Here is a 27,939-nt window from a genome sequence, read left to right on the forward strand (position 1 = left end):
CATTCTTATTAATTTGAGGTTAGTAAAATATTGCGTTATTTTATTCAAATATTTATACTTAAAAACTAATTAAAATTAATAGATTACAGCTAATATGAGATTTGATTAGTGTCTGTTAACGAGTCACATAAATATTTTATTTTAATATTTATAATTATACCAAAAATTATAAAGCGAAAAAATGTGATGCACAACAGTGTTTTAAAATCTTCAAGGTAAATACAATAACCTTATGCACGGTTATAACCAAAACGTTTTATTTACCAGTGCCAATAATAAATAATATTTTATACCGCGAATAAAATATCATATAGCGAATGTGTGTACTTTGATGTAATGTGCGATTAAAGGTAAATTAAAAAAAAAAAAAAAAAAAATGTGTATAGTTTTTAATAAATTGTTTTAATAAATGGTAGAAAATGAGGATTGTTTTAAACGAAAAATCAATCACATATTAATGATAATGAACCTTAAATTAATTGTGTTTATTTGTATAAAAATTTGATTTGAGCATAATGTACAGGTTACTCGTATATACATAAATATTTAATAACGTAAATAATCTAATTTGTGAGTCATGCTATCACCGTATTGGATGATGTTTCTAAACGAGCTGAAAACTGAACAAATTGTATTAATATTTCCATGGGAGGAGTTTTGTATAGACGTGCTCTGCATATGGTTGCGTATTTGAACGAAGTTTGAATGTCTAAATATCAATTTTATTAAGGGATACTGATTTTGATAAAATATAACATTATGCTATTCGATTATGAATTCAGAGAATAATCAATGGTACGCAGTTAAATAGTTAAAAATCAAATAAAATATATTTTATATTATAAAAATAATATTTTTTATTTTTTAAAATGTGGTTAGAAATTGGAGATTATAATGTAATTAGAATATTATTAGAGATCGTGGTTGGGAACGGATATTATAATACACAGAAATATAGAGCCTGCATATGCGGCCAAAAAATATATTGATGTTCTCATATTTAATTGTTTGTTTTCATTCAAAAATTACATACTTATATTTATTGACTTATTATAGTTTATTAACATTATTGATAAATGTAATTACGATATATTTTTGGAGGAGGTAGTGTACATAATATAATATGATATGTGTTCTGTCTTATTGAGTTCAGAAAGTGGAGCAACAGTAAGTTAGGTCTGTAAGTTTGTGAAGTACAATTTTATTTAAATACATGATTATTCAAGCTCATGAATATTTAGATGCACTTACTAGTGCATCTAATACGACAAACAGTTATAAATATACGCGAGTCTTTTAATACACGGGTATACACGGATATTTTTATTATACGGTCTTCTACCCAGCAATAGGTAAAACACGGGTAACCGTGTAGATCATTACACGTGTAATTTATAGGATAGATGGACATAAAATTACAAAACTATTTTTCCATCATAATAAATATCGTCATTAATAGTTTACAATAGTTTACAGTATTAACATGATACAATGGATTATTGGTAAACACGAATATAATAAAATATTATTAGTAGACTAAATTGTATTTAATTATACAACGTGATGAAACGCTAATAGTAAACGCTTATTTAATTATAATTTTTCGTAATAGAGAAATGTATTTAAATAATTTAGAATGACAGGTAAACAATAAAACAAGTATCAATTCCGGAACTAATAACTTATTCTATATACTTGTACAATAATTTATAATTATATAATTATTTTTACGTCGGTATCATAAGTATTCCTGACTTAAAAGTTTATATTTATGAGGAACGAATTAATTTAAAATATGATACACAATATAATTTGTCCTCCCACGAATTCTCAGTGAATCTCATTTTTTTATTTTTTGTTGAATTTTTATAAATCCTATTATGTTATTACGAATTACATAATAAATAAGTTATATTATGTTATTGGATTTATTGTACTCTTTAAATTTTGATTGATATAAGTAGATTTTCGATTATAATATTTCCAACGGATGAATATAACGATACATATAAAAACCAGCAGATAATAAAAACATAAAATACTCGTATATGTATTTCTTAATTATTGATATTACCTATATTATTAAAATTATGTTGAAATATTTTTTTTTTATAATTTCTGAAAAACATACAATAAAATAATTTTCATTAGAGAAATTATGGATTTAAAGAAAATGTACAACCTATGAATATTAAATATCACAAAAGACATGTATAATTATACCATACATAATTAACTACTGGTCAAATCTTTCGCATAAGCTAACGCAATTAATCTGTAATTTAAAGTAGAACTTTATGTTTGTGAAGATGCGTGTATGTATTGGATTAGAGGTTTAATGGCATTTGACACTGAATCCCAGAAGAAAAATATGTGGAGTTTATAAAATATAGGCAAAATAATTGCTTCGAACAATTCGCAAGTTCAAAAACTTAATTTGAAAGTTGTATATTACAATTGATAAGTATATCCCTTAACTCAGACGAGTTTTGAAAAATAACTCTCGTCCCTCTTACCCTCGCATCGCTGGAATTGGCCGAGACGGATGTTCGTAAATTATAGATCGAGATTTGCAAGTATATTTATAATAGTTAGTTGCCCATAAATGTTTAAGCTAACATTATAAGAACTTCAAGTCATTTGTCGATTCAACTACTTTATAGTTTTAACTGACGGGGACAAAATTACTTTTAAGTTACAGTTAAGAATCACCAGAAAAAAGTTTATACTGTATTCACAATACATGGTACTATATGGGATTTTGGATATTTAATGGACTACGCTTAAATCTTTATCTAAAAATATTTAACTTAAAATTATTTTATATAAACATCTACATGATGGTATAATACTATAATAACCATGTGAAAATTATCATGTTAATTATAATAATTTTTTCACACACATTGCCGGCTTTATTTCTAGCGCGTATGTTAATAGTGTTGTTACACTTTGTGACTAAACAAATGGATAAAATGTTATTGCAAATAATATAAAACATATTAAGATTGATCACTGTGATATCTAATGTGCCTTAGGTTGGAACCGAATTGGTTTCCGAGCCCCAACTCCACATACCAAATTGGTTTCCGTTTAATTACATTTTCCTTTTTAATTTTATAGGCTTAAGACTTCTTCACATAAACAATTTCCATTAAATTTCATGTAAGCTTTACATTTACGTGCTAATATCTTAATTGTTATTTTTGCTAAACCTCTAATATAAAAATCTATTACCATTTTATTGCGTATATATTATAGAGTGTAGATAAATTTTTATTTTATGCTATCTAATTTTTATTTTGTATAAAATATGTTTGTACAACCTACCAATTATTAAAAATTAAAAACTAATATTATAACTATTTGACCAGAAAACAATCGGGAACCAATTTGGTTACTCCGGTGCTTTAGTTGGCAAACCAGTTTATAAATATGAATTAATGTGGAGAGTAAATAAAAAATAAAAATAACAAATACAATTTACAAGACATTTAAAAAAAAAAAAACAAAGTAAATTAATTTTTAAATAATTAGTATTGCCATTATCGATACAGATCAAAATATTTTATTGAAATATATAATATCCCAAAGTTCTTTTAAGAATGTAAATATATTTTCCGAATTACATATTACCTATGTGTTTTAAATAATTAAACATTTTCTTTATGGCCAAAAACAAAGTATTCGAGAGACGATAGACTGGATTACACTGACAAAATATACATTTGTATGAGTCAATCGAAAAATAAAATGTCTCCCGTCGTCTTGTGGATTTCAAATGTATTTTACCAAGAGACTCGGTGGATAATTACATTATCAAGCTTCTTTCAGCCATCGCTTTCGTATGGCTTAAAATCAAAAGAAGAGAGACAGTGAGACAGTGACAGAGAGAGAGTGAGAGAGTGAGAGAGAGAGAGAGAGAGAGAGAGAGAAAGAGAGGCATTTCAAATATGGACGTAATGGGCTTTAATGGGCTCTTTTGTGCCCTATATCGAGTATCCCACGAGGATTTACTTACTGTGTGATTTCTGCTGTGTTCTGTAATAAAGATGATCAAATAATGGTTTTTATTTACTTGACTAAAACATTGTAATCAATATGGTATTTGAAAATAAACATAAATCTTTCAATTTGGTATTAATTATAAGTCAAACCCTTTTATTTATTTTTTATTGTATTAATAAAATTCCAAGATCAATAGTATACGTGACAATAATTTTATTTATATTTCATTCATGATAAAAGGTGAAGAATAAAACCCCAATTGAACAGTAGTTTTCAAAATGTACAAAATTAGCGAGAAAAACATAATTTTGGTGGTTAAATAGTTTTTTCAAATCGATGACGCGTCGACAGTTTAGTGCAGGGCCGTCCTAAGGCCGGGGCGAGCGAAGCCCACATTCCGAGCCACGCGCTGTGGATTCCTCGTTTGGGCCTCACGCTCACGCACTTGAAAAATTCTATGTTTTCTTTAAATTCAATAGTGTATATTTGTAGGGTGTTTCAAAAAGAACGAAAAATTTAAATCTGCTATAAATTAAATTTATTTCTTACAAAAAAATATAACAATTATATCATTCTTTTCACGAGAAGTTAAAGTTTAATATCGAAAAACAATATCGGGCATATGTCATTCTCCGCTAGTCCTACAGGCGATTATTCTTTTCATAACATTTACCATCACTAGATAACACATTGCCTCATCAAGTTCATTTTCGTTGTCGTATACGTGTATTGAATTGAAGGTTTAATACATCTATACATACACACAAAAAGAAATAAAAGTAATACATTGAAAAACACTGGCTCACCACTAGACCATATCACACGGTCACCATAAGAGTCCAATTTATTACACATTTCTTTCTTTTTATATCATCAAACTTAATGTACTGTACAAATTAGGTTTATGAATGTATTTAAATGTGCATCTATTAAAATTGGCATATTTAAGGATGGGTAAAGGTAATGAATTCTGGTATCGGTAAAAGTTAGTGATAAGTATAAATACTTAACGACCAATGTAGCACAAGTTAACTTTCTGAAATGGAAGAGGTCATGGGATTGTAATTGCTTTCGTGCTGAAAGCATCAACTTTTTTATATTTTTTTTTGCAGGACCCCCTAAAAGATTTACGCCCTACAAATCGCATGGACAGCTTTGGGTCAGGCGATCGACACTTTTCCAAACGCAGGACGCCAAGGCCGTCTTCCGCTATGCAGGGACACATGAGCACCTGGAGTTTAGGGCTGTTATTAAAAACCCAAAAAAAGGTGAGTAAAAACATCAAAAGCGACTTTGTACGAAGATTTTTATATAGCTGGAAAATATAAGTTATTGATTTTAAAGAAAAATCTTTTGAAATGATAGGATCAAAAATAAAATATACCTAAGACAATCGCACAATCGTTAACATTTTAACATTGTTATTAATTTTTTTTCCGCAATGAAGAATTATTTTTTTTATAGGCAGTCATATTAATATGTTACGGATTAAAATTAAAATTTGTAATTTCTATTGTTCAGGGCCCTGGGCACGTGCACCAAGTGCCCTTAGGGTAAAGTTGGACGCTTCGGACAAGTCGCACTTTTAAAGGGTCTGCACATGTTTAGTCTTCAGTTCTGCAGAACTGTCATGACTTAACTTAAGGTAAGTGTGTTCGGATAAGTTAAAGTTCGTGATTCGCTACACACTACTCGTAAGTTTCAATATATTATTTATTCACATAGGCACGTGGTCGTTCGCTCCAATTAAAAAAAATCAAGAACAACCAGTTGAGTTCATGACGTGCGCAGGACTGAACGAGCCTTCAATTTTTGCATACATACGTTAGGACTTGCCGGAACGGCCAGACCTGTTTAGTCAAGTTTCAAACAAAAACTGAACGTGTGTAGGGCGCTTTACGCGTCACGTGTATCGCAGGTGCCGGCTGATGCAACGCGTCGGGGAACTACAACACCATTACCTCCGAACGCCGTTAGCCCTCGCCCCCTGGCCCGGGGTGGTTTCGGCGGCGGTGGGCGTGGCCCGGACGACGTGCGACCGCGGCGAAACGCATGCACCTGCCGAGCGCAGCCGGTGTCGGCACGCGGTCGACGGCAGCAGTATCGCGCGCGCCGACCACCATGGACCACCGCGTCACGTCGACCATCGCATTCGTTGCCGCAGCCGTCACGATCGTCTCGCAAATGTCGTCAGGTAAATTTGCACACACCGTAATACTGTAACGCAATCCGACCCGAGTTTTCTCTGACCTCCGTCTCTTATCCGGGGGGTGATTCGCGCGGTCTAACGAAAAGAAAAAAAAAAAAGAAAAAATACACGTAAAACGAAATGAAAATTAAGATAACGAGAAAAAAATTGTCAAGTGGTCAACGCGTCCTAGAACGGTGATCGATTATCGTCGCCGTGATCCGATCACGATTCGTCTTCGGACGGTGTAACGTATCCACCGACGGTTTTCGGAAATCTATTAGGACACGAATGGTTGTTTTTCGATTTTATCGTAAACGCTCTTGTGATACAAACGAGGAACGAACTAAGTAATGTAGAATTGAAAACGGTTTTGAATTTTGCGAACGTGCTGAAATAATACTATTTTGAGAATCATTAATCGAGTTTTGTAGTGTAAATTATTTTATCGAGTATTAATCATTACAATTTCGTGAGAATTTAATCAATTTTTTAATACGATTTTTAAAGTTTTAAAATAATTAAATCAATTGTTTTCAAGAACATATTACAATGCATAATATATTATTTATTTTTACGATTTATTGTAATTAAATAACCATTTTTTCGTCATATTTTTCGATCGGAATTATTTTTCATAACATTTTTATAAAACCAATATTGATACTGAAAACAAAATCCATAATTTGATTACTGTAATATTATTTATTACACTTTTTGATTCACACATAACAGTTGTTCTGAAATTATTACGAAACACTGATGTAAAATGTGGTGAAAATAACTTAAAGAATGTACAAAAGCAATTTATATTCGAGTAACATTTTTTCCGTAGTTTTTGATTAAAACTATTTGTATAAATCTTTCAAGGTAAGATTATATCATGTCCACATGTAACTTTTTAAAAAGTATAAATCGTAATTTATTATTGTTGTTTATAAAAATTGAAATTCCTTTGATTTTAAGTTTTTGTTAATTTTTCCATAATTATATAATAGGTATAAAAATATTTAGATCTAAGACCTAACGTAATTTTGATGTTTGAAATTAAAAAATAACATTGTTGTTAAATATTTCAATCATGCTGTGGTTCATTGATTGCACTTTTCTTATATAAGAATCATTTCAAGACCACGAAAAACAAAATTAATGTAAATCTACAAAATAAGCGATTTACTGAGTTGTTTTATATGTTATTATATTCTATATGTTGACGCCAAACTCTATTATTGTATAAAGAATAGTACTATAAAAGAGTAACGTACTTTAATATATGACATATATAGATCGCCTTTTAAAGATACTAAAAAATATATAAATAGAAAGGATATTTAAGTATAACAGTAAAAGGAAAAAACTATACTAAGATCAATCGTAGATAACCATGTCAATTGTCAATCCAAATAAAAAGTATTAAAAAATCAAGAGTAGCAATAATTATACAATAACGTAAAGTGTTAATCGTTAAAAATTCATACCACAGTGAATATATTATGAAGGGTTATTTATGTAGTTTGCTATAATGATTGTTGCAATCATATAAAAGCCTAAAAGCTTTAAAACGTAGTACTTGATATATTTGCGACATACACTTGAAATGATTCTTGGTATACATTTGTTTATTTTTAAATGTCTTTAAAACTCGTTCATGTTTAACTTTATAAATTTTTATAAACTATAAAACGAATCAATAATTTCGAGGATTTTATCAGAATAATTTATATTTTCATTTGTCTAAAAATAATTTAAGTTGTTCAGAAGATAATATATAAATTGGGTACTAATACGTTACGAAAAATTTCAAAAATTGGTAAAGCTTATAATATAGTATAATATATAAGATCTAATAATATAATTTATAATTTATATTAAACTTATTAAGTACACAAAATTTAATTTACATATAAATATTCTGGATTTATCGATTTACATACTCAAATAATTTATTTTTGTTTGCGTATGTAATAATAAATTAAATATCATTTTTTCAATTTCTTATTTCTTAATTGATATCAACTACAATAATTTAATTTTTCAATGTTTTTTTTACTAAATTTTTTTTCTAAGTTTATCCAAACTTTTGTCATTATATTGTCACAAGTGGGTAGTAGATAGTTCAAATGATACATTTAATTATACTTGTTTATTAGGAAATGGGTTAACATTTTTCAATAAGATATAAGATAAGAAACAAGAGCCTTATTTGGAAATAAAAGTATGAGTAAAGGTAGTTGCGTAGAACCACATATTTTTTTTTTTTTTTTTTATGAGCTTTAAATCGCACAATCGACCATGCGCATCAATCTACAAGATCTGCAAAATAAGCCATTCTGGTGGCTAACTTTTTTTTTCGATATTTAAAATAAAAATGTAAGTTTTTTTATACGTATTAAAAAATGATTTAATATAACATTTTTACTATCAAATTATTGTACTCTTACATTTTATAACAACTGTATAAAATTAAAATTATCCATTTTTTGTTAAATCAGCATACATCAGTAATATAATGCGCATTTTACTTAAAGTATTTTGTATGGTAGACTCCATGAAAGTATATTGGAAATTTTTTTTTATATGAAGTATATTACATTACCATATTTATATTAAATTACAACTATAACACATTTTGTGAATAAATGTAAATATCCTTATCCTTTTCTGAATTAACGCATTTGTACAATTTAATTTTTATTAAACTACATATATTATTAGTTCAATTGTTTTAAAACAAGTAAGTACTTAAGAACATTCTACCTGATGAAATCAACTTTGTTAAATTCGTTTCTAAAGATAAACTTTAGAATTTCAAATTTACTTCACTTTATACAAATTGTTAAAATAAAAGTTTCAAATGTTAGAAAATTAGAAATTTATTGTTTTTTTTTACTAGTTCCTTTTATTTATTATTTGAAAGCTTTTAGAAGAAAATTGAATTAAATGATTCAATACGTTTTTCCTATGTATTTAAAAATTAATGGAATGTGATGTGGTATCACATATTTTTCGTACAAAATGAGTTTTTTATTTATTTTCTATTATATATATATATGTATATAAGCTCGTATTATTATTATATCTATATACATTTTTTTTTTTAAAGTAGAATGTGTTAAATTTTTATACAAATTTATTATAAAAATGATAACTATGAATGTAAAATTAAAAATATCAGGTGTTTTCAGGACTCTGAACACAACAATTATTGTGAATGATGTTAAACATTCAGATGGTTTACAATATTAAAATGAATAAATTTTCTTGAAATAAATTTAATACAAAAACATCAAATAATTTAATAACATATATGTAAATATAATATGTTCACTAAACTAATATTTTTTAATCACAAATCTTATTAAGCTGGTTTCTTTTCGAAAACTTAAATTGATAATATGAAATATTGTAAAAGTATAAATTATTTACCTTTGTTAACGTTAAAAATGAATAATTAAATGGATTATAAATTAATAACAAATAAAAAAGAAGGTATACGGAATAAGTTTCGGAGAAACATTTTTTTTTTGTCTAGTGTTATGATGTTGTAAAATTTTAATAAAACAATTGTATTCTTCTGTACCAGGAATATTTTAACAATCAATTATAGATGTGATTAAAGCGCGGAATAACGTATTTTTTCTTTATTTGATACAAATACAAATGTTTGTTTGCAAGCACCTTTTTTTTATGTTTGTGTGTGTGTGTGTGTGTGTGTGTGTGTGTGTGTGTGTGTGTATGTGTGCATTTGTTTATGTCTTTACGACAGTGTGTACGTATGTTTACATTAAGTATCTTGTGCACGTATAGGCTAATATATAGTGACAGAAGCGCATAAAAATGGCAATTTCAAAGTGCGGTCGTAGACGCAGGCAATAACCGGCCTATTATAGGTGTAGCTCGAGTTGTTAAAATATTAGCATTTTATCTTCCGCACACGCATAATTGTTTTTGACCTATGACTGTAACAATTGAAAAAACAAAACAATTTTCCTTTTCTATCGCACTCCCTTCATCTAGATAGACTGAGCATCAGCGGTGGGTTTACGATCGAAAAACAAGCAGCCCGTAAAAAACCGAACGCTAACGAAAAACATTAAAAGTTCATTTTAATGGCCGACACTTACGGTGCTATTATACGAGCTATTTTCAAACCAGTAGAACAGTCGGTGGGACCGGCAAGAGTTGCTCGAAAGGAGAAGGAAAAAGAGGAGATGAAGGCAAAAAAATAACCAGCGATAAAAGCTTTTCGATTTTGAGTTTTGACGTGTGAATTTATTACTAACTGGACAATAATTATTGTCACTTCTTATAATATTATTTGCCGTAAAATGATATCGCTCATGAAACACTATAGTTTCAGTCGTTTGGTTGTTTAAATTTAAGCATCAAGAAATGTATCCATTTGTTTTTCCGAGACTGCGGGATTATCCACCCTTAAGTACATTACAGTTTCTTTCTTTACCGGTATTGTATACCGTTTATTTTTCGATTGTATTCAATGGAAAATATATACTGCTATGTACAAAGAAGACACAATATTATGGATTAGTTATACATATTAATATTTTATTCATTTGTGTATAGAAAATTGAATATGAATACAATAAAAAAAAAAAAAAAATCGTATTTAGTATTATAATTTGAAATTAACTGTCGTTCATTATAGCAAATGTTTGTTACATAAAATATAAACGATAATAATAAAAGATTCATGTGAATATTCAACGTTGAATGTTCTATTATATTAATGGTGATGATGTTTTGAATAAACTACTGAGTATTTAATTTTTTTTCTAGAGAGCCCTAATTATAATAGAATTAAAGTACGAGAATAATTTTCGTGTAATTCTAAATATATTTTCTGGAATAGCTATCTCTTTATAGAATAAATTTGTTTCCTTGTAAGAAGAATTTTGATGACCTGTTATAGAAACGAAGGGCTTTCATCAAAATCTCTGTATTTGTTTTTTTTTTTTTTTTTTAAGTACTTATTAAATGATATAAATGGAACATTTAAATATTTGAACTCATGGAATTTACTAATTAAGTACTACAGGGTACCCGCGTTTCAAATATTTGTAATTCAACAACTGACGGGTTGAAATGTACGTTAAGTAAAACATTCAAACCGTGTACTTCTATTACACGAAGCTATCACGGTCTGTTGACAAATATCTTGAAACTTTTGTCAAGAGGGTTAAAGGAAGGTCATTTAAATTAACCTTTTAGATCTGTGTTTGTCCCTCAAATTACTGTGACAGACATTAAAAATCTCAATTAAAATATTTATAAGACACCTGGAATTATTTTAAGTCGTATTATTTTTAAATTAATACATCATACTGCTTGATGAAAATTTATAATCCACAGTTATGTAACTAAATAATAGTAAGGGCTGATAAAAAAAAAAATACAATTAAAAAACAAAATTCAATGAATTTTGGCACTAAGACTATTTTCTTTTTTTTATCTCTTCTCTTATTTTGTCAATCACCGTACACAATACGTCTTTTTATCGCAAAACTATTATTCTAGTAAGAAATAAATGATTATAGATTCCTATATTATTTTTTATACCACAAATTCACATCCTTAATAAAAAGCCAAACATTTTTTTTTTTGCACAATAATATTTGATTCTTCAATTCTGATATAATATTTTTTGTGTTTATTCTTAAAAAGCATATGACGCTAATAAATATAATGGTTTTAATTTTTAACAAATAAATTTGGTTTAAAGTTCTTAAAACTGGGTTGATTATGAATAGTATATAAGTTCTCTATTGATGAAGTATTTAATAAAACTCTTATATTGTACCTAAATTTAATTCTCAAAATTAAAAGTGATAAATATCATAAATTTAAGTTACGATGACTAATCTCAGTTTTCTTATAAACAAATATTTTATAATTGTATTTGACTGTTTGTTTATTATTAATTTTTTTTTTTTTTTAATTTGTAAATACAGACTTCATACAATTTATTCGATTATGAGATTCAATTCTGAAATTTTTTTTTTAATATTTAGTAAGTACTCAAATACCAAAATAGTGTACTAATACACAAAAAAAATGTTATGGTACAATAACAGGTATTAAAAATAAAACAGAAATACATTAAAAATAGAAAAATGTCAATGGAATCTATTAAAAAGAAATTATAAAATAAATTCAATTTCAAAAATATAATTGGATTTGTATAATCTGGTTAAATTGAATTGAACGTTTTATAAATTGTATTTATCTCTAAATTTTTGTCCGACGCTTATCAAATTGAATGTCACATTTAAATAAAGGTGTACGTCATAATCTTTAAATTTAATAAGGGTTAATTCGCACTATATATATATAATATTATTAATGTTTAAGTTTCACTTTTTTTTTTAATTAAGAACATAGTCTAAATAAGAAGAGATGGGATAAGTTAATGAATCAACATAACAAAATGAACATTTAGGATTCTTTGATGAAGATGGGTGATAATTTTCATAATTTCTTGGCAAATAATAATAATAATAATAAAAAAACACGGTAGAAGAATATGAAAAAGTCTGCTAATCTTTAGGACAAAAAAAGCTTTTAAAATACTTATAAAACTTCAAAGGACGAGAATATTTTTCCTTATACACGGTTCAATGGTAAATCACTTATATAATAGGGTCTTTTAAAATTTTAAAACGATGAAATTGGAAGTTTTTTTTTTTAACAATATACTTCATTAATTTTTCCTTAAAGTTAAACGTCTCATTAAAACTCAAATAAATTAAAAATAGTAAATTTATTTATTTTTTATTGTTTTGACTAAGCCTTGTCTACAATGTTCATCATTAGTTCAGGCATTACACAGTACAAATTTAATATTCCATTAGTTTTTACATTTTTATATAATTTATAATTTATTTTTATAATTTTTATTATCATGTTTTATGCATAGTATGCGATATATATATGCGAATATTCAGCAAGTCATTTTAATGGAAACATTCTATTAACTAGTTATGTATCTTTTATACTCGTATCTAAAGGTATTTGATGGAATTTGCATGTAAAAAATGCTGTATTATACTATTTCAGTCGTTGTATTATTTTAAATAGTATCTTATAAATGTTATAAATATGTTATCATATAATACACAAAATTCACACATAATACTACTGATAAATTTATAATGAACTCAAAACATCATATTTTAATCGTAAGAGACTTGTAAGTGGTGAGGAAGGTTAAGTTTATAATGTCAAAGCATGTAATTGTATTACTTAAATAACATTTTACAATTCATATTTCAATTAATTATAAAAAATTATAATTTTTTTCAACATTATATTTCAAAATGTTATTTTTCTAAAAAGAAAAAAGAAATTTTAATATAGTACATAGAAAAATTAATAAAAGTACTTATCAATTAACTATTTAAAAAACATATCATAGATTGTTTAAATAAATAGATAGGTATGATATTTTTGGTATTCTTTCATCAAATCTTCATTATGTACTGATATATACTTACAAATTATGACATTTTATGTATTTTTATGAATTTCAACTACAGCTATTTCGCAATATTAAAATTTTATAGAAAAATAAATCGAATTTATTTAATATAAAGGTATTTAAATGCGAATGTTTTGTATCATATATAATTATTGTTCGTTTATAAAAAATACCAATAAAGTAAATTTGGTAATTATAAAACCAAAAAACTGCATTTGGTATTTCTAAAAAGGATAATGGATGTAGACTCTAATTTGTTAGGGAGGATTTGGTGTCACATACAATTTTATTCGTTAACAAGTAAGAAAATTAATTGTACAAAATTAACAATTGTAAATGCTCTACGAATATAAATAAATATTTATGTTTGAGTTTGTTAAAATCAATTTAAAAAATGAATATAACTAAATTTATTAATTTTATTAGAACGTTTGAACAATTTTAATAGATTTCATTATGTTTCCAATGAATTTGAATAAGTTGAACTAGAAAATAGTTAGGTACTATTTTCTTTATTAATATTCTTTAAGTCATAATTGTTTCATAGTCATTAAATTTTGAAAGTTCGTAACTGTTATAAAAAAAATGTTTTTTTGTAATTACGAGTCTTTATTAAAATAAAAATATATACTCGTATAAATGATTGTTAAAAAATAATATATTTTATCTGTAGATCATAATATAGACAGTAAGCCGAAAAATAATATTCTTGTAACTTTTTAAATCAGAAATTATACTCACATGGTAGGTAGTTTAAAGTCGTTTTCCAGATATTTTAATAGCGTTCTTAAGTCTTTAAATAACTACAAAATTAATATTATTATCGTATGAGCTTTTTGGAGGATAAGTTAACATGTTCCCGGTATTTATAACCGAAACTTTTGCCCGTCTAAAATGTGTATAAATAAGTTTTTATGTATAACCCGTCCATAATAATTTACCATCGTAGACAACATATTATTATATTAAACTAATATTTAAAACAGTCATGTATAATAAAACGGTAGGGAACCTACCATCTTACGGAAATGCAACAAGAATTTTTCATTTTTGATAGTACCATTATGCTTCAAAAAGATATTTTTATAATATATTTAAAGATTTCATAGATATAAATATATGTATATTCATTATATGAACTGCCGATATTGATTTATTTAAACTTTTTTTACTATAATTATTATTTGTTACATTCATGGTGTTTAAATATTTGACTGTTATAATTAGAGCGCGGATTTCTATGCAATCGCATATTTTTTTACTTTCAATATTTTTGGATTTTTGTCAGTTATCTCCACGAATCATCATAATTTGAAGCTAATGGTAAATTTTTTTTTGCATATTTCTGCATATTTAGAGGTTATTGCATATTTTTGCATATTTTGGCAAAATTCAAAATTTATTGCATATTGAAGTGAAAATTTAAAAAAAAATGTATGAAATAATATTTTGTCAAGTAAAAAAATTAAAAATAAATTTCATAGTCACTAAATAATAATTTATATATATATATATATATATATATTTAGTTATAAAATAAATAATCGATTATGACGTAAACTTAATCGCTCTTACTGTGTCAGTCGATTATCGACATACCACTTGCTTCAAATATGCCCCAATAACTTCGGTTGACATCAAGGGTTCGTTTTCGGTCTTTAAAAATATGTTAATCGATAAACGACACAGCTTCACAGAAGATAAACTTGAAATGCATATGATTATTTATTTTAATAATAAATAAAATTTTAAAAATAAATTAAGTTCAGAAAATTCCCTAAATTTTTTTGTATTAAGTATATAAGTAATCAATTTTTATTAGTTGAATTATAAATTTTAAATAAATTAAAAATTATTGCATATTTTTTGCATATTTTCATAATTTTGACTGCATATTTTTTACATATTTTCATGATTTCGACTGCATATTTTTTGCATATTTTCATGATTTTTACTGCATATTATATGGCATATTTCGATACTTTTAAGTGCATACAAATCCGCGCTCTAGTTATAATACTATAATAATTTTAACAAAATAAGCATATATTTATAAAAAATAGTTATAGAAACAGAAAAATGACAAATAATATAAAAAGTATTTAATTTAACTAAATATGAATTTTTTATTAATGAAAATTTACAACAGTAGGTTAAATTTATTTATACATTAATTACCATTGCTAGAATATGAATAATATCAAATACTTATTTACATTTATGTAACAAACATAACAATTTATTGGAACAATTTTTCATGTTTCAAAAATTAAAATTAAATCATGAAAACGAGTCATTTTGATATTTTTGTTTTTTTAAACTCCAAAACGAATGTAAAAACGACATTACACCAAATACACAAATATCGGATTTTATCGAATATTTAAAGAAGATAATAAAAAGGTTCATAAAATCCTATAATTCTGTAATAATAATTGTTGGCGTATTAAAGGAATCCAGAAGCGTAATTATTTTAATTTAATAATTTAATAAATTAATAATTACCCAATAGAAATTCTTCTGTACCACCGCGAAAAGCGAATAGGCCAAAGTGTCAGCAGTGAAGTTATAGCTAGTTGGCTTACCGTTTAATTATATATGATTTATTATTTTCTGTTCATTATTATTCATGAGATTTGAAAACCGTGTTTATAAAAGTTATAACTTACAAACAAATTACTAATTTATGTATTTATATTGACGTTGAGGTATTAGCTTTTTGGATACTAATTTTTGAAGGTCAATATAAAGTTGTATTGTAAACATTGGTTTTAATTTTTAATTCCGTTTTATTGTTTTTATATGTTTTATATGTATAGTATGATTTGTAAACAACAATCAAAAAAATAGTTAGGTAGTGAGTGCATAATAAAAATAATTATTAAATATGCGAGTAGATCAAAAATAAAAATTGTATCACTCACATTAACTGTACATTGTATCGTTTAAATAACCATACAATGTTTTTGTTTTTAGCCAATAACAATTCCGAAAAAAAAATTAATTGTGAATATCATTTAAAATGCAACGAAGCAATATGTCAACGCATTGGGTTGTGTGACAGTTAAAGTAATGATCCGATAATGTATGATATTTCGTGTCATATAAATACGTATTTACAGGTATATAAATATGAACGGATATCGAAGACATAAGCAAATAAATAATAAATAGTTAAAAAGTACATGTATTTCGAAGTTTTTGTCACATCATATAACTCGTTTTTATCCCTCTCGGGAAAAATACACAACATTTTCCTATTTTATTCATTCGGGTGCATTGTTATTCGTCCAGATAAGTTCTATTCCTATATAGATAACAAGACGAAAGCTATATATTACTTGTGACTTTTAGACCGAACAAGATTGCAAGTGGATCGAACCTCTAACAAGGCCGCAATAAAAATAAATCCATATAGGTAGATAGGTGGGTATTGTGCAGAATAAAAGAAATAAAAAAAAAAAAAACATTCAGAAAAATAAAGACACAGTTTATAACGATAAGGACAAGACTCCTGGAATACTACGTATAAGACTAGTCGCGCAGTAGATATAAAATCTCCGGTAATCGCGTACACGATGAAAATGCACTTATGGTTTTATAGTATAATTTCAATATCTTCCAACTCCCGTTATTTGTGTACATCAAAACGTGTGATTTCTTATGATAATATTGATGGCACAACTAACTGTATTTGAAAGTGTCATGAACCGTTCACGTTTTAATAATATTGTTGGTATATATTGTTGTGAAAATACAAAAAGAGCTTTTGCTGTCCAATAGAAAATGAGCGATAGGAAATTTTCACAAAAAACGTACACCTTGACTACTCGCGATCGTTAGAACACGTAAATAAAATAATGATTGCAAACAAGGGCGCCCATAGGAAAATTCTCAAGGGGGGGGGACAACATTTTAATTTATCAATCTATTCATAAATAGGAATAACCCACGGTATAGGAAGGGCCTTACAATTTTACATTATATCATTGTTTCTCAACCTTTTTAGTGTCGCGACCCCCAAAATAGGTATAAAATATGACCAATCACTTCGCGACCTCCCCTCCATCTATAATAGGTAAAAATTTGATTTGAATTTATATTTTGTAAATCAGCGTTTTATTATTTTTGACCTACGTGACCCCAATGCAAGGTGTTCGCGACCCCCTGGTTGAGAAACGCTGCATTCTATTATTACATTATAAATATCAAACTGGAAGACTATAAAATAATAATTATTTAACCAATTTACCATAAAATTAATTTATTAAAATTTTTATTTAATTAATAATATCAATTGGACACTTAAAACATTAGTTATATTTATTAAAATATTAATTTACAAATATTATATAAATATTATGGTGGTGTATACGCACACATATACATACCGTATTTTTGGAAATACACAATATTTTAAGAATTGATAATTATCCGTAGAATATAAAACGAAAAAGCGTATTGTTATTTATAGCTGATAACCTGATTTTCCAAACTAAATAAATAGATTTTTCATATACTATTGTGCGCCACAAATTTATTTAATTGATAACAGCGTGATAGTATACGATTGGAAATAACCGTACCTACCTTCTTGTGGTTATAACATAGCTTAGAGTTATATAAGCTTATGTTATCTGGCCGTTATCATCGAGGTTTGATAACAGTGAATCTAATTTTTAATCATATGTTTATTGTGAGATACTCTAGTGCGCCACGCGCGTATCTACGTATCAGTTCATTCATCACACATTTTACATAATACGTTTCTGCATTTTTGAAATATATATATTTTTTTATTATAATAACCCGGAAAATATTATTTCTAATTGGTTAGATGAACTCGATAGCAATTTTTTATACAGTGATACTGATGACGATTCATGCGATGATATATCACATAACACTCGTGAATTTGACACGGAGCAAGAAATCGATTTTGTTTTTTATTTGTTAATGTTTTATTTACTTTATTTTTATTGTTATTGCAACTAATAGTTTAAAATATATTGTTTTGTAACCAAACTGCTTTAAATTTAAAAGATATTTATTGGTGGACAGTTGTGCGCCACGCGCCTACTGGTGTAACATAATTGGGCGCGCCTATCGCAGGATTAAATTAAATTTTTAAATTATATTTAAATAAATATATTCTTATCATAGTAAAAATTTTTCCAAGATTTTTGACATTTTCCAGGGGGGGGGCATGTCCCTTCCTTACCACCACCATATGAGTGCCCTTGATTGCAAATGTCATGCGATAAGATTAAATACTACATTTATTGCTTTATTATTAAAATAAGTGTTAATATTTACCTAAAGTAGTTATATTTTCTAAACCTAATCAATCATTCCTTCATACTATTTTATTTACAGTGGTGTAAGATGACTAGCTAGCGCCCCTGGAAATCTTAGAAAAAAGCGCTTTTTAACCAATTAAAATTTGATATTGTGATCATTTTTTTTTTTAAATTTAATTTTACTAATTTTTTTTTTAAGTATACAATTTATATTTATAAGTTATTTACAATGTTAAACACATTATTACGGTGTTAATTTTAGTGTTTAAAAATTTGCTTTTCTCGCTTTATGACTTTATGATTTTATTCATTCATATGAAATTTTTTATTTAAACGTCCTTGTGCTATTTTCATAATATCATCATTAATTTCACACGTAGTGTGTACAAATAGACAGAATCTATGTATTTCAAAAGTATAACGGAACAATGTTGATTTGGTTATTGGATAAAAATACGACTTTTGTAAAATTTTGCGTCCTTTTGCAATTCGTGCCCTGGCGTAAGCACAGTTTGCCAGTTTGCCATATCCTTACTACGCCACTGTTTATTTATATGATTATTGTAATTTATTTCTGGTACCATTATTATTATTATTTGTTATCTTTCAAATGGTCTCAGCCCGTATATATTCTAAAATAAAAATAAAATATTTTATTTTGATGTATAACCACTACTGTAACAAAATTAGTGTTTTATCAGTTATGTCCATGTTATCCAGTTATACGAATATCCTCTATGAAACTTTAAAATATTATTTCTGTTTACTTATTCCAAAATTCTATGATTACAATTATGTACTGCACAGATAAATAAAACTTTAAGATAAATCTATTTTTTATTTTATAATAACTTTATTGTGTAAACATTTTAGTTTTATATTTAATTGCAATTATAATATAATTTTTTTTCTTAATTCAAAGAAGTGTAAATTTTAAATTTTCTAAATTTTTCTTATAATCAAGATTTTTAATCAAGATATATCAGTGAACATATCACTAAATTAGTTACTGTTGGTTGTTTCGTAGAAAATAACAAGTAATTATTTCATATAAATTATGTTTTATGTTTTTAGTATAATCATTTACATTTATGATAAGTTTTATGAAAACTTAGAAAAAATAATAATTAAAAATATATGTAATTTCTTATTGAACTATTTAACATAATTTAGTAATTTTTTGTCTTAATGTTTATAACAAATACTTGATAGAATATATATTAGGAAATTCGTTAATAAAATACGAGTTTTATTATTTAATGGGTTTATTTATTTTAACATTTACAATTTGTTTCTACTAAATTAGAATAGAAATGGTTTGTTTAAATTTGAAAAATGAGAGTGTGTTAATATTTTAATGAGAAAATAAACTTTTAGACGAATAAACTTATATTAGAGTTAATTCAATAATTTTAGCGTTGAATGACTATCTATTAAATGACGAATAAAAAGTTTATAAATAGATTTAAGTTTTAACTGTATTACATTGTCATATCGAATTAGTTAATACATTTTAGTGAGTCCTCAAAAATAATCATTTTGTTCTGTAGAGAAAAAAAAGGTACTTTTACTGTTGCTTTGAAGCGCAGTCTGCAAAACAAATAATGATCATTGAAATGAGTATAGTACGATACGATTGTAATGACATTTAATTTTTCAAGTGTTCATTTCAAATGATCATTTTACTCATAATGTAACCCAGATCGTACCATTGAAACTAGTTGGGCTGTGGCGACTTTACATAGTAATTTTACAAAAATAAAATAAATAAATTAAACAAATAAAAAATAAAGACTATTAAGAACTATGGGAGTCGTAGTAGCTAATCAATTGTAGAAAAGAAAGTTTCATTACTTAATGCATGACACTGGAAGCAACCTCAGCAAATTTTTTTTTACTTAAAAACAATAATGCGCTTAGCGAAATTATGTACTCCGTTTTCTACCGCTGTTGCCGAAACGATTTACAGTACGATTCCACTACTCGCGCATACATGTTTTGCGGCAAACATCGAAAGTTCGTGGTAATCGTTTGTATGTTATTGCGTAGTCATTACGTTTGACATGAAGAGGATTTTAATTTGAGTATATAACATGTCTAAAACAACTTAAGCTTACTAAATATACAATTTGATTTTCTTTATGCATGAAAAAATTTGATAACAAACACATTTCGTGTTATATATTATTTTCCAAATCAATATATTTTAGACGTATAGTAATCGAATAGATTATATTGTAATCGTTGTTTATGTTATGATTATATAAGTTCTTTGCCTCTTCAGTAATAAGATATACCGGGAAATTCTGGTAGAGTAACGCATTATATTATATATGTGTAGCTCCGTATGAAACATCGCAATTGAAAATCGTGTTCAGCTTTCGGTGGCAATGAAAAATTGTAACAAGAATAGGGCGAAACTATATTTTTTTCAAAGGATTCAGAACACTGCGCGGTGAAAAACGATAAAAGAAATTGAATTTCGATACGACCAACTTACTAACTTTTAATCAGTACGCACGATGTTGACAAGACTGTTTAATCGATTTCCAAGTTCCAACGTATATTTATCATACACGAACAATACAGCACAATATAATTTACGAATCTTCAAATTAATTATTGTATTAATTATTATATCTAGTAAAAACAATGGAAGCCTATTCCTAGATTTTAATTCATTTATTTTTTATTTATATATTGTGAATTTAATGAAAATAGACATCTTGAGTTCCCGTTTGTGTTAGCCCGTCATCACGACCCCTCAAGCATATTATTTCTTTTTACTGCTCTGACAACTCATTCTATTTTTAATGGTATTTGGAGCATAAAAATAATACTAACAGTACATAAAACGTTTCGAATTCATGTATAGCATTGACGTCGTGTTCTCACTCTACAAGTGCTCGAGAGATCTCGAAAAAACCAAACGACTGAGACGGAAAGCGGTCGTAAGTGCTGTGGTTTACCGGTTCGTTGCAAGAACGCCAGCGGTACTGCACACACATACACATACTCGCATGACGTATATATTCAAAATAAATCCTAAGTTCGTTATCACTTTTTACTATCAGGTTGTAAATAGCTACATTGGAATGGTCGTCTAGAATAGGTTACTAATGCAGTCGTTTTATTTACTTTTCCATTTCTTGGACCGCCGTCAATTCACCTTATCATATATATCATATATATATATATACCTGTGCAGCTACTCTCTTATTTTTCACTTCTCTGAAATTAATACGTTTTTTCTTATCGGTGTCGTTATAAAAATCGACGGGGCGTATGTGCGCGACAATGAAACGGTCTTAATCCAATAACGAGAGAAAGAATAAGAAGACGGAGAAAACGAGAGAAACGGTCGCGCATTCGGTATTATCGCGGGGCATCAGGAACCAGGAACTCGTTATTTAATACGATTGAAAACCTGGGGTTCATAGGGCGTAATGGTAGCAGCAAAGCGCGTGGGAATAGACCGCCTAAAAGATAATCGAAAAACGAATGGTCAACATATTTTGTTAAACGGCACGGGGGGCGTATGATTTGTAAAATTTACCGTCACGTCGGTTATTATAACAATAATACTCGTATTTCACCGATGTTCGCTCTCGCTTGATAATCATTTAGATTATTAATTTCAGTTTTGATCAACCCGATTGCGATCGGCGAACGACACGTGTTACATTGTTATTGGCCTTCCCGACGTGCCGCATACGTCGCGCGAACATTTTCATTTCGATTTAGAGATACGGAAACGTGTGGTTTTGGCACAACGTTGCTGCCCTATGGTTTACCAAACTATTAGCCGTACACATAGTAAATAACCTGACTGCTATAAAAATTAAACGACGAAAAATAATGCGTGTATACCGTTTCGTATTGCAAACGTAATGTATCCTGTTTGTCTGTATGGTATAGAAAAAAGGATGTACGATACCATCTCCAGAACATTGAACTGACAGTAATATTTATTTGTCATCGTTTTGCTGTTTGCACGTCTAATAATTAAAGAAACCCAATGCGTTTTCAGTGATGTCGATCGATTCGAACTGATCCATGGATTTTTCATGCACGTGTCGTTTAAATAAAACATACCCCAGTAGGATACATTAGCGTGTTAATAAGTTTAAGTATTGAAAATGAATACGGAATATGCACTGAAAAATTACAAATATTAATGTTAAACTATGGTAAGCTGACGGTGAATTAAAAGTTGCAATATAATGGATAGGTTGTACACTTTTAATTACAGTTACTATGAAACATAAAACTTTTGAATTACTGATTGCTTGATGTTTCTTCCGTAATCATTAAAAATCCTAGTAGTTTTAAAAAATTACGAGAGATTATTTTCAGTTTTATAAACACTCGGAAAGTCGAACGAAATATCTTTTATAAGTAACACTATTTAATTGTTAATCGATTTAAAAATGTTAAAACTTCAAATTCTACATATCTAAGTTTAGATGATAGATGTCTGATGGAAAACTTTAAATATATATATGTATATATATAAAAAAAATTAAATATTTAGCTTTATAAACATTGTATGAGTTCACCTTTACTAATTATAATCATGTACACGGATAATTTACAATAATTGTATAAGAATTATCTCTGTTTAAACATTTTTAATTTACAATTAATATGGTTTACAGATTAATTGCAAAGAACATAAATTATTCACAAGACATATATGTGATATAATATTATTGGATTAAAAGAAAAAAAAAATAAGATATAAAAAATACAAAATAGATACAAGTATCGGTGAAATATATTTGCTATATTGGTCTTTTAAAATTAATACCAATGTACAATTTTTTTCGAAAAAACTATTCTGAGTGAAAGAGTTCAGGTGGATCAGTTTATATTTATAAACATTGTTAGTAGTAGAACAACATTTCTAAATGGGGTAGGTTTAACTTTTAATTTTTAAAACCATTTTAAATCTCAGAATATTCAATCAACCTTTCTCCTATTATTAATTTTAATTCGGAAACTGTTATGATCCAAATAATATCTTACTCTCAAGGCTGACCATTTAATAGTTATGCTTTAATTTCTAAAATGAGTTGTTATACCAAGTGTCAATTAAAAAAAAGAAAAAAAAAACGAAAAAAATATAAAAGTATTAAGTGTTTATAATCAGTATATCATTAAAATATACCGTAACTAAAATTTCTAATGGGAATCGCAGCGTTCACATTAGATCTCGATTAAAGCTTTTTGTGATTTTTTTTTTCATTTTTCTCATTATTCAGAAAACGGTAGAACAATTTAAAAAGTTACCTACTCAAAGTAACGAATAAACAAAATTTTCTATCAGAAATCTCCAATGTTCGTGATGGTTGGTGCAATGCACCTACTAAAAATCATTTAAATAGGCAATTGATAAAAAGTAATTAATAAAAATATGACCTAACCTAACATTTATGAACAAATGAATACTCACAGTGATAAACGTTAACTTGATAATATCAGGTACACGAATAATCTCAAAAAAATGAAAACGAAAAAATGATTAAATTAGTTAACATTATAGTCAAAGTACCAAGAATAAAAATTAAGTTTACATCAAAGGTAAAATATAAAAGAAAATTTAATAAAATTCCACTACATTATATACATTATATTAATGAACTGATAGCTTATGTTTAGCGCGTAAAATAATAAATTTATAAATGTATGAATAGAATATTGAAATTTATTTACGTTAAGTATATGAAAGAATATTTTATATAGAAAATAAATACAATCGTATTCTTTCAGTTTTTGAATATTATAACTTTCAATGTATATTTACACTTTTTTAACGATCGATTATTGTAACACGAACTGAGTGTATTCGGAGTGCTGTTCAATATCATTTACTAATTACATTCAAAATCTGTACGCATGTAAATACCTATATATTCTGATTGATTGATGAAAAATATACAAACCACGGGATATACGTCGGTAAAGTAGTCGCTTATTATTAGTCATGGTTTTTTCAAGTAGGATAATCGATAATGTAAAATCACAACAGTATTTAAAGTGAAATTTTCCGAAACAAGTAGGTGCATGCATTATAGCTACATGAATGCAAATATAGTAGGTAGGTATAAAAATTGCTGGTATTTCGTAACATTTTCATTTCAAGTCGAACTTCTATGTCAAATTAAAATCGATATTTCATAATAATGGGTGAATATTATAATGTAAACATGACTCTGATCATGTGGAACCTTGGTAAAACGACGGACAACAATATTTCGGATTAACGAATAACGGCATATACTATATTAAGGGTGTGCGCTCGTATGAGCTCCTTTGTAACTGTTCGGTATTTATATGCAAGTCATGGAACGTAATTTGAAAATTAAAAACATTTTTTCCCCTTGAACCGACCGGTCATCAAACATTAAGGTTTCGATAATTGTTTGCTGAATAATTATCATATTAAAGTATCCGCATTTCTCATCAATATGTTACGAATGATAAACTATGCATAAAACTATATGCTGCATTCAATCCATGAACATTTAAAATATCATTTTGCTTTGGCCATCGAAAGTTAATTTTGAATATACTCTTCAGTACACGGTGTTATTGCAAATATATTATATATTATAATGATATGTAACAATTGAGTGTTAAAAGAAATGTAACAGATTGATATAAAACAAGATCGTTTTTTCGTTAAGTTTGATTTATAGAGGTTACCGATATGCTGTAAGATTAACGTGATATAATTTAGTTTTTAACTATGGTCAAATTAATAATTTTAACTTCTATTTGATTTTTAGTAAAAAAAAAATAACACCCACCTATATATATGTTATCAAGCTTGAAACATGAAATGTAAAAACTTCACTTTGCTATTAATCAGTATATGACTGACTTCAAACATTATCCAATTTTTGTCCACCAACGGATTACTATTATAACTAAACACAATGTTCGGTAACAGTTATATCGTTTGATTTATTTTGAGAAATGTTAGAACTGCTTATACTAAAACTTGATCAACAATTATACCCCTGTTATCCATTAATTATAATTATTGTCCTCCTTAACCGATAGAAGAACTTTTCAAAGGCAAATTTAATATACCTCAACAAGTTGTAATGAATCGGCTGCATTGATTTTTTTTTGTTATGATAATTTTTAATGTCTATATTTGTTCGTATAAGAACTATTCGTTTTATATACCATCATCAAACCTAAAGACTGCAATTTCAAGTCCATATTTTTATATTCATCTAATATCAGTGTAATGAATTTGTTATTATTATGTTGTTTCCTTATTTTTTTTAGCAATTTAATTAGTCTAATTATTTTAAATATATAATTATTTGGTTTAAAATGTTTTTATGGATAAATATAATTAAAATATTATTATTATAGCCATCGAATTTTTTAATTCATCAGACTGACTGTCCATGTTATTGATAAATAAAATAAAAATATCTTGAATATTATATATATATGTATAAATTTTTTATTAGGTTTTTTAACTTCAAAGGATATTTTTGAAGATTTATTGTTTGTAACTTATAGAAAAAAAATGAATAAAACCTTTCTATCCACATTTTATTATTGTTGGTTTCTTTTTTTTTTTTTTTTATCATGGCTTAATCGAAAATAGAACATTTATAAAATCAGAAATTGCTAGAAAAAAAGAATACTTTTTAGGTCAATAGAGATTCAAAGTTGTATTCTTATAATAGGCTTAAAAATGAAAGATTTTATTTTTTTTTCAAAGATAATATTTTAAATTGTTACAAAATATTTATCTTTTGTTTTCTTTAATTTTATGATACTGGCCAACTAATTAATGATAATATTTATTTATCTGAATTTAGATAATTCATGTTAAATATGAATTTATTCGGCATTAATCAATTTTCTTATGTATTTCAATCAAAAAAATAAAACATTATTTTTACAGCGTTGAGTTAAAATTTAAATCACATATTTAAATAGTATCTATATGGTATAAAATGTATAAAAAAATAGTATCAAAAAATATTATTTTTATATTTTAGAGGTTTTTTTATTTTCATTCAAATTTTGATTTTCGTTTTGAAACCCTGAAGATTTCTTAAAATATTATTTATATCCTAATAGTTCGACGTATTGAAACTTTAATTGTGATTGAACTTCCATAAAATACGACGTTTTATTTTGAGTTAAACTTACCAACATTCACAATGTTGACTTTATATGATTAGCAAATTACCATGATAATATACTATGTATATCTTGGAAATGTGTACTATCTTTAATATTTTTATATGTTTAAATATTACTGATTGATTAGTTAACATTAAATTAAACCAACTACATTTAATGCAACTCAAGTGAATTGTATTTGTTTTGAATTTAATAAGTTAACATTACTTTCATTTTTCTACCAAGGTGAAATTATTTATAACTCGTTAAACATGTATATTTCCTTCGATTTTTTTATTTTTACTATTCGTAATATAAAATGTTTCTTATTAATATTATTATCCTTATTATCCATTTCCTTAGAATCTAAAAATATAAAATATAAAAATTAAAAATATTAAAAAAAAACAGCGATTTTCTAGGATGATAATCTTGTGTGATAGTTAAACCATCTCCAAATCACGCATTAATATAATACACCATCATATGTACAGACGGAACGCAGCGACACACGGCCTTTAGAAATAGTTTAGAAATCCTAGCAGAGAGGCAGGCATATGAGATGTTATGGAATTATTATTGTTATAAACATAATTTTCGTCAATTAATAATCACTCGAAAACAAAACGATAGATGACAAGGATCCATGGATAACGCCAATCTGAGCGACAAAACGTTAATGGTACAATAACCACAGTGATGAGATATAATGATAATAACGATAATGATAATAACAATTTCAATAATAATAATAATAATAATAATAATAATAATAATAATAATAATAA

General features: G+C 26.7%; 1 protein-coding gene across 1 annotated transcript in view; it reads left to right on the plus strand.

The window, feature by feature from the left end:
- The first annotated feature begins 6,083 nt into the window (after positions 1 to 6,083).
- LOC112682931 (lachesin-like) overlaps positions 6,084 to 27,939 on the plus strand; it is a 228,650-nt gene continuing 206,794 nt past the window's right edge. The window contains exon 1 of the mRNA XM_025553715.1: positions 6,084 to 6,202. Coding sequence (XP_025409500.1) covers positions 6,130 to 6,202 — 73 coding nt within the window. The 5' untranslated portion in view covers positions 6,084 to 6,129. The remainder of the gene's footprint in view (positions 6,203 to 27,939) is intronic.

Source organism: Sipha flava, unplaced genomic scaffold (assembly GCF_003268045.1).
Source record: "Sipha flava isolate LNK unplaced genomic scaffold, YSA_version1 215_pilon_pilon, whole genome shotgun sequence".
In the NCBI taxonomy this organism is placed as follows: Eukaryota; Metazoa; Arthropoda; class Insecta; order Hemiptera; family Aphididae; genus Sipha; species Sipha flava.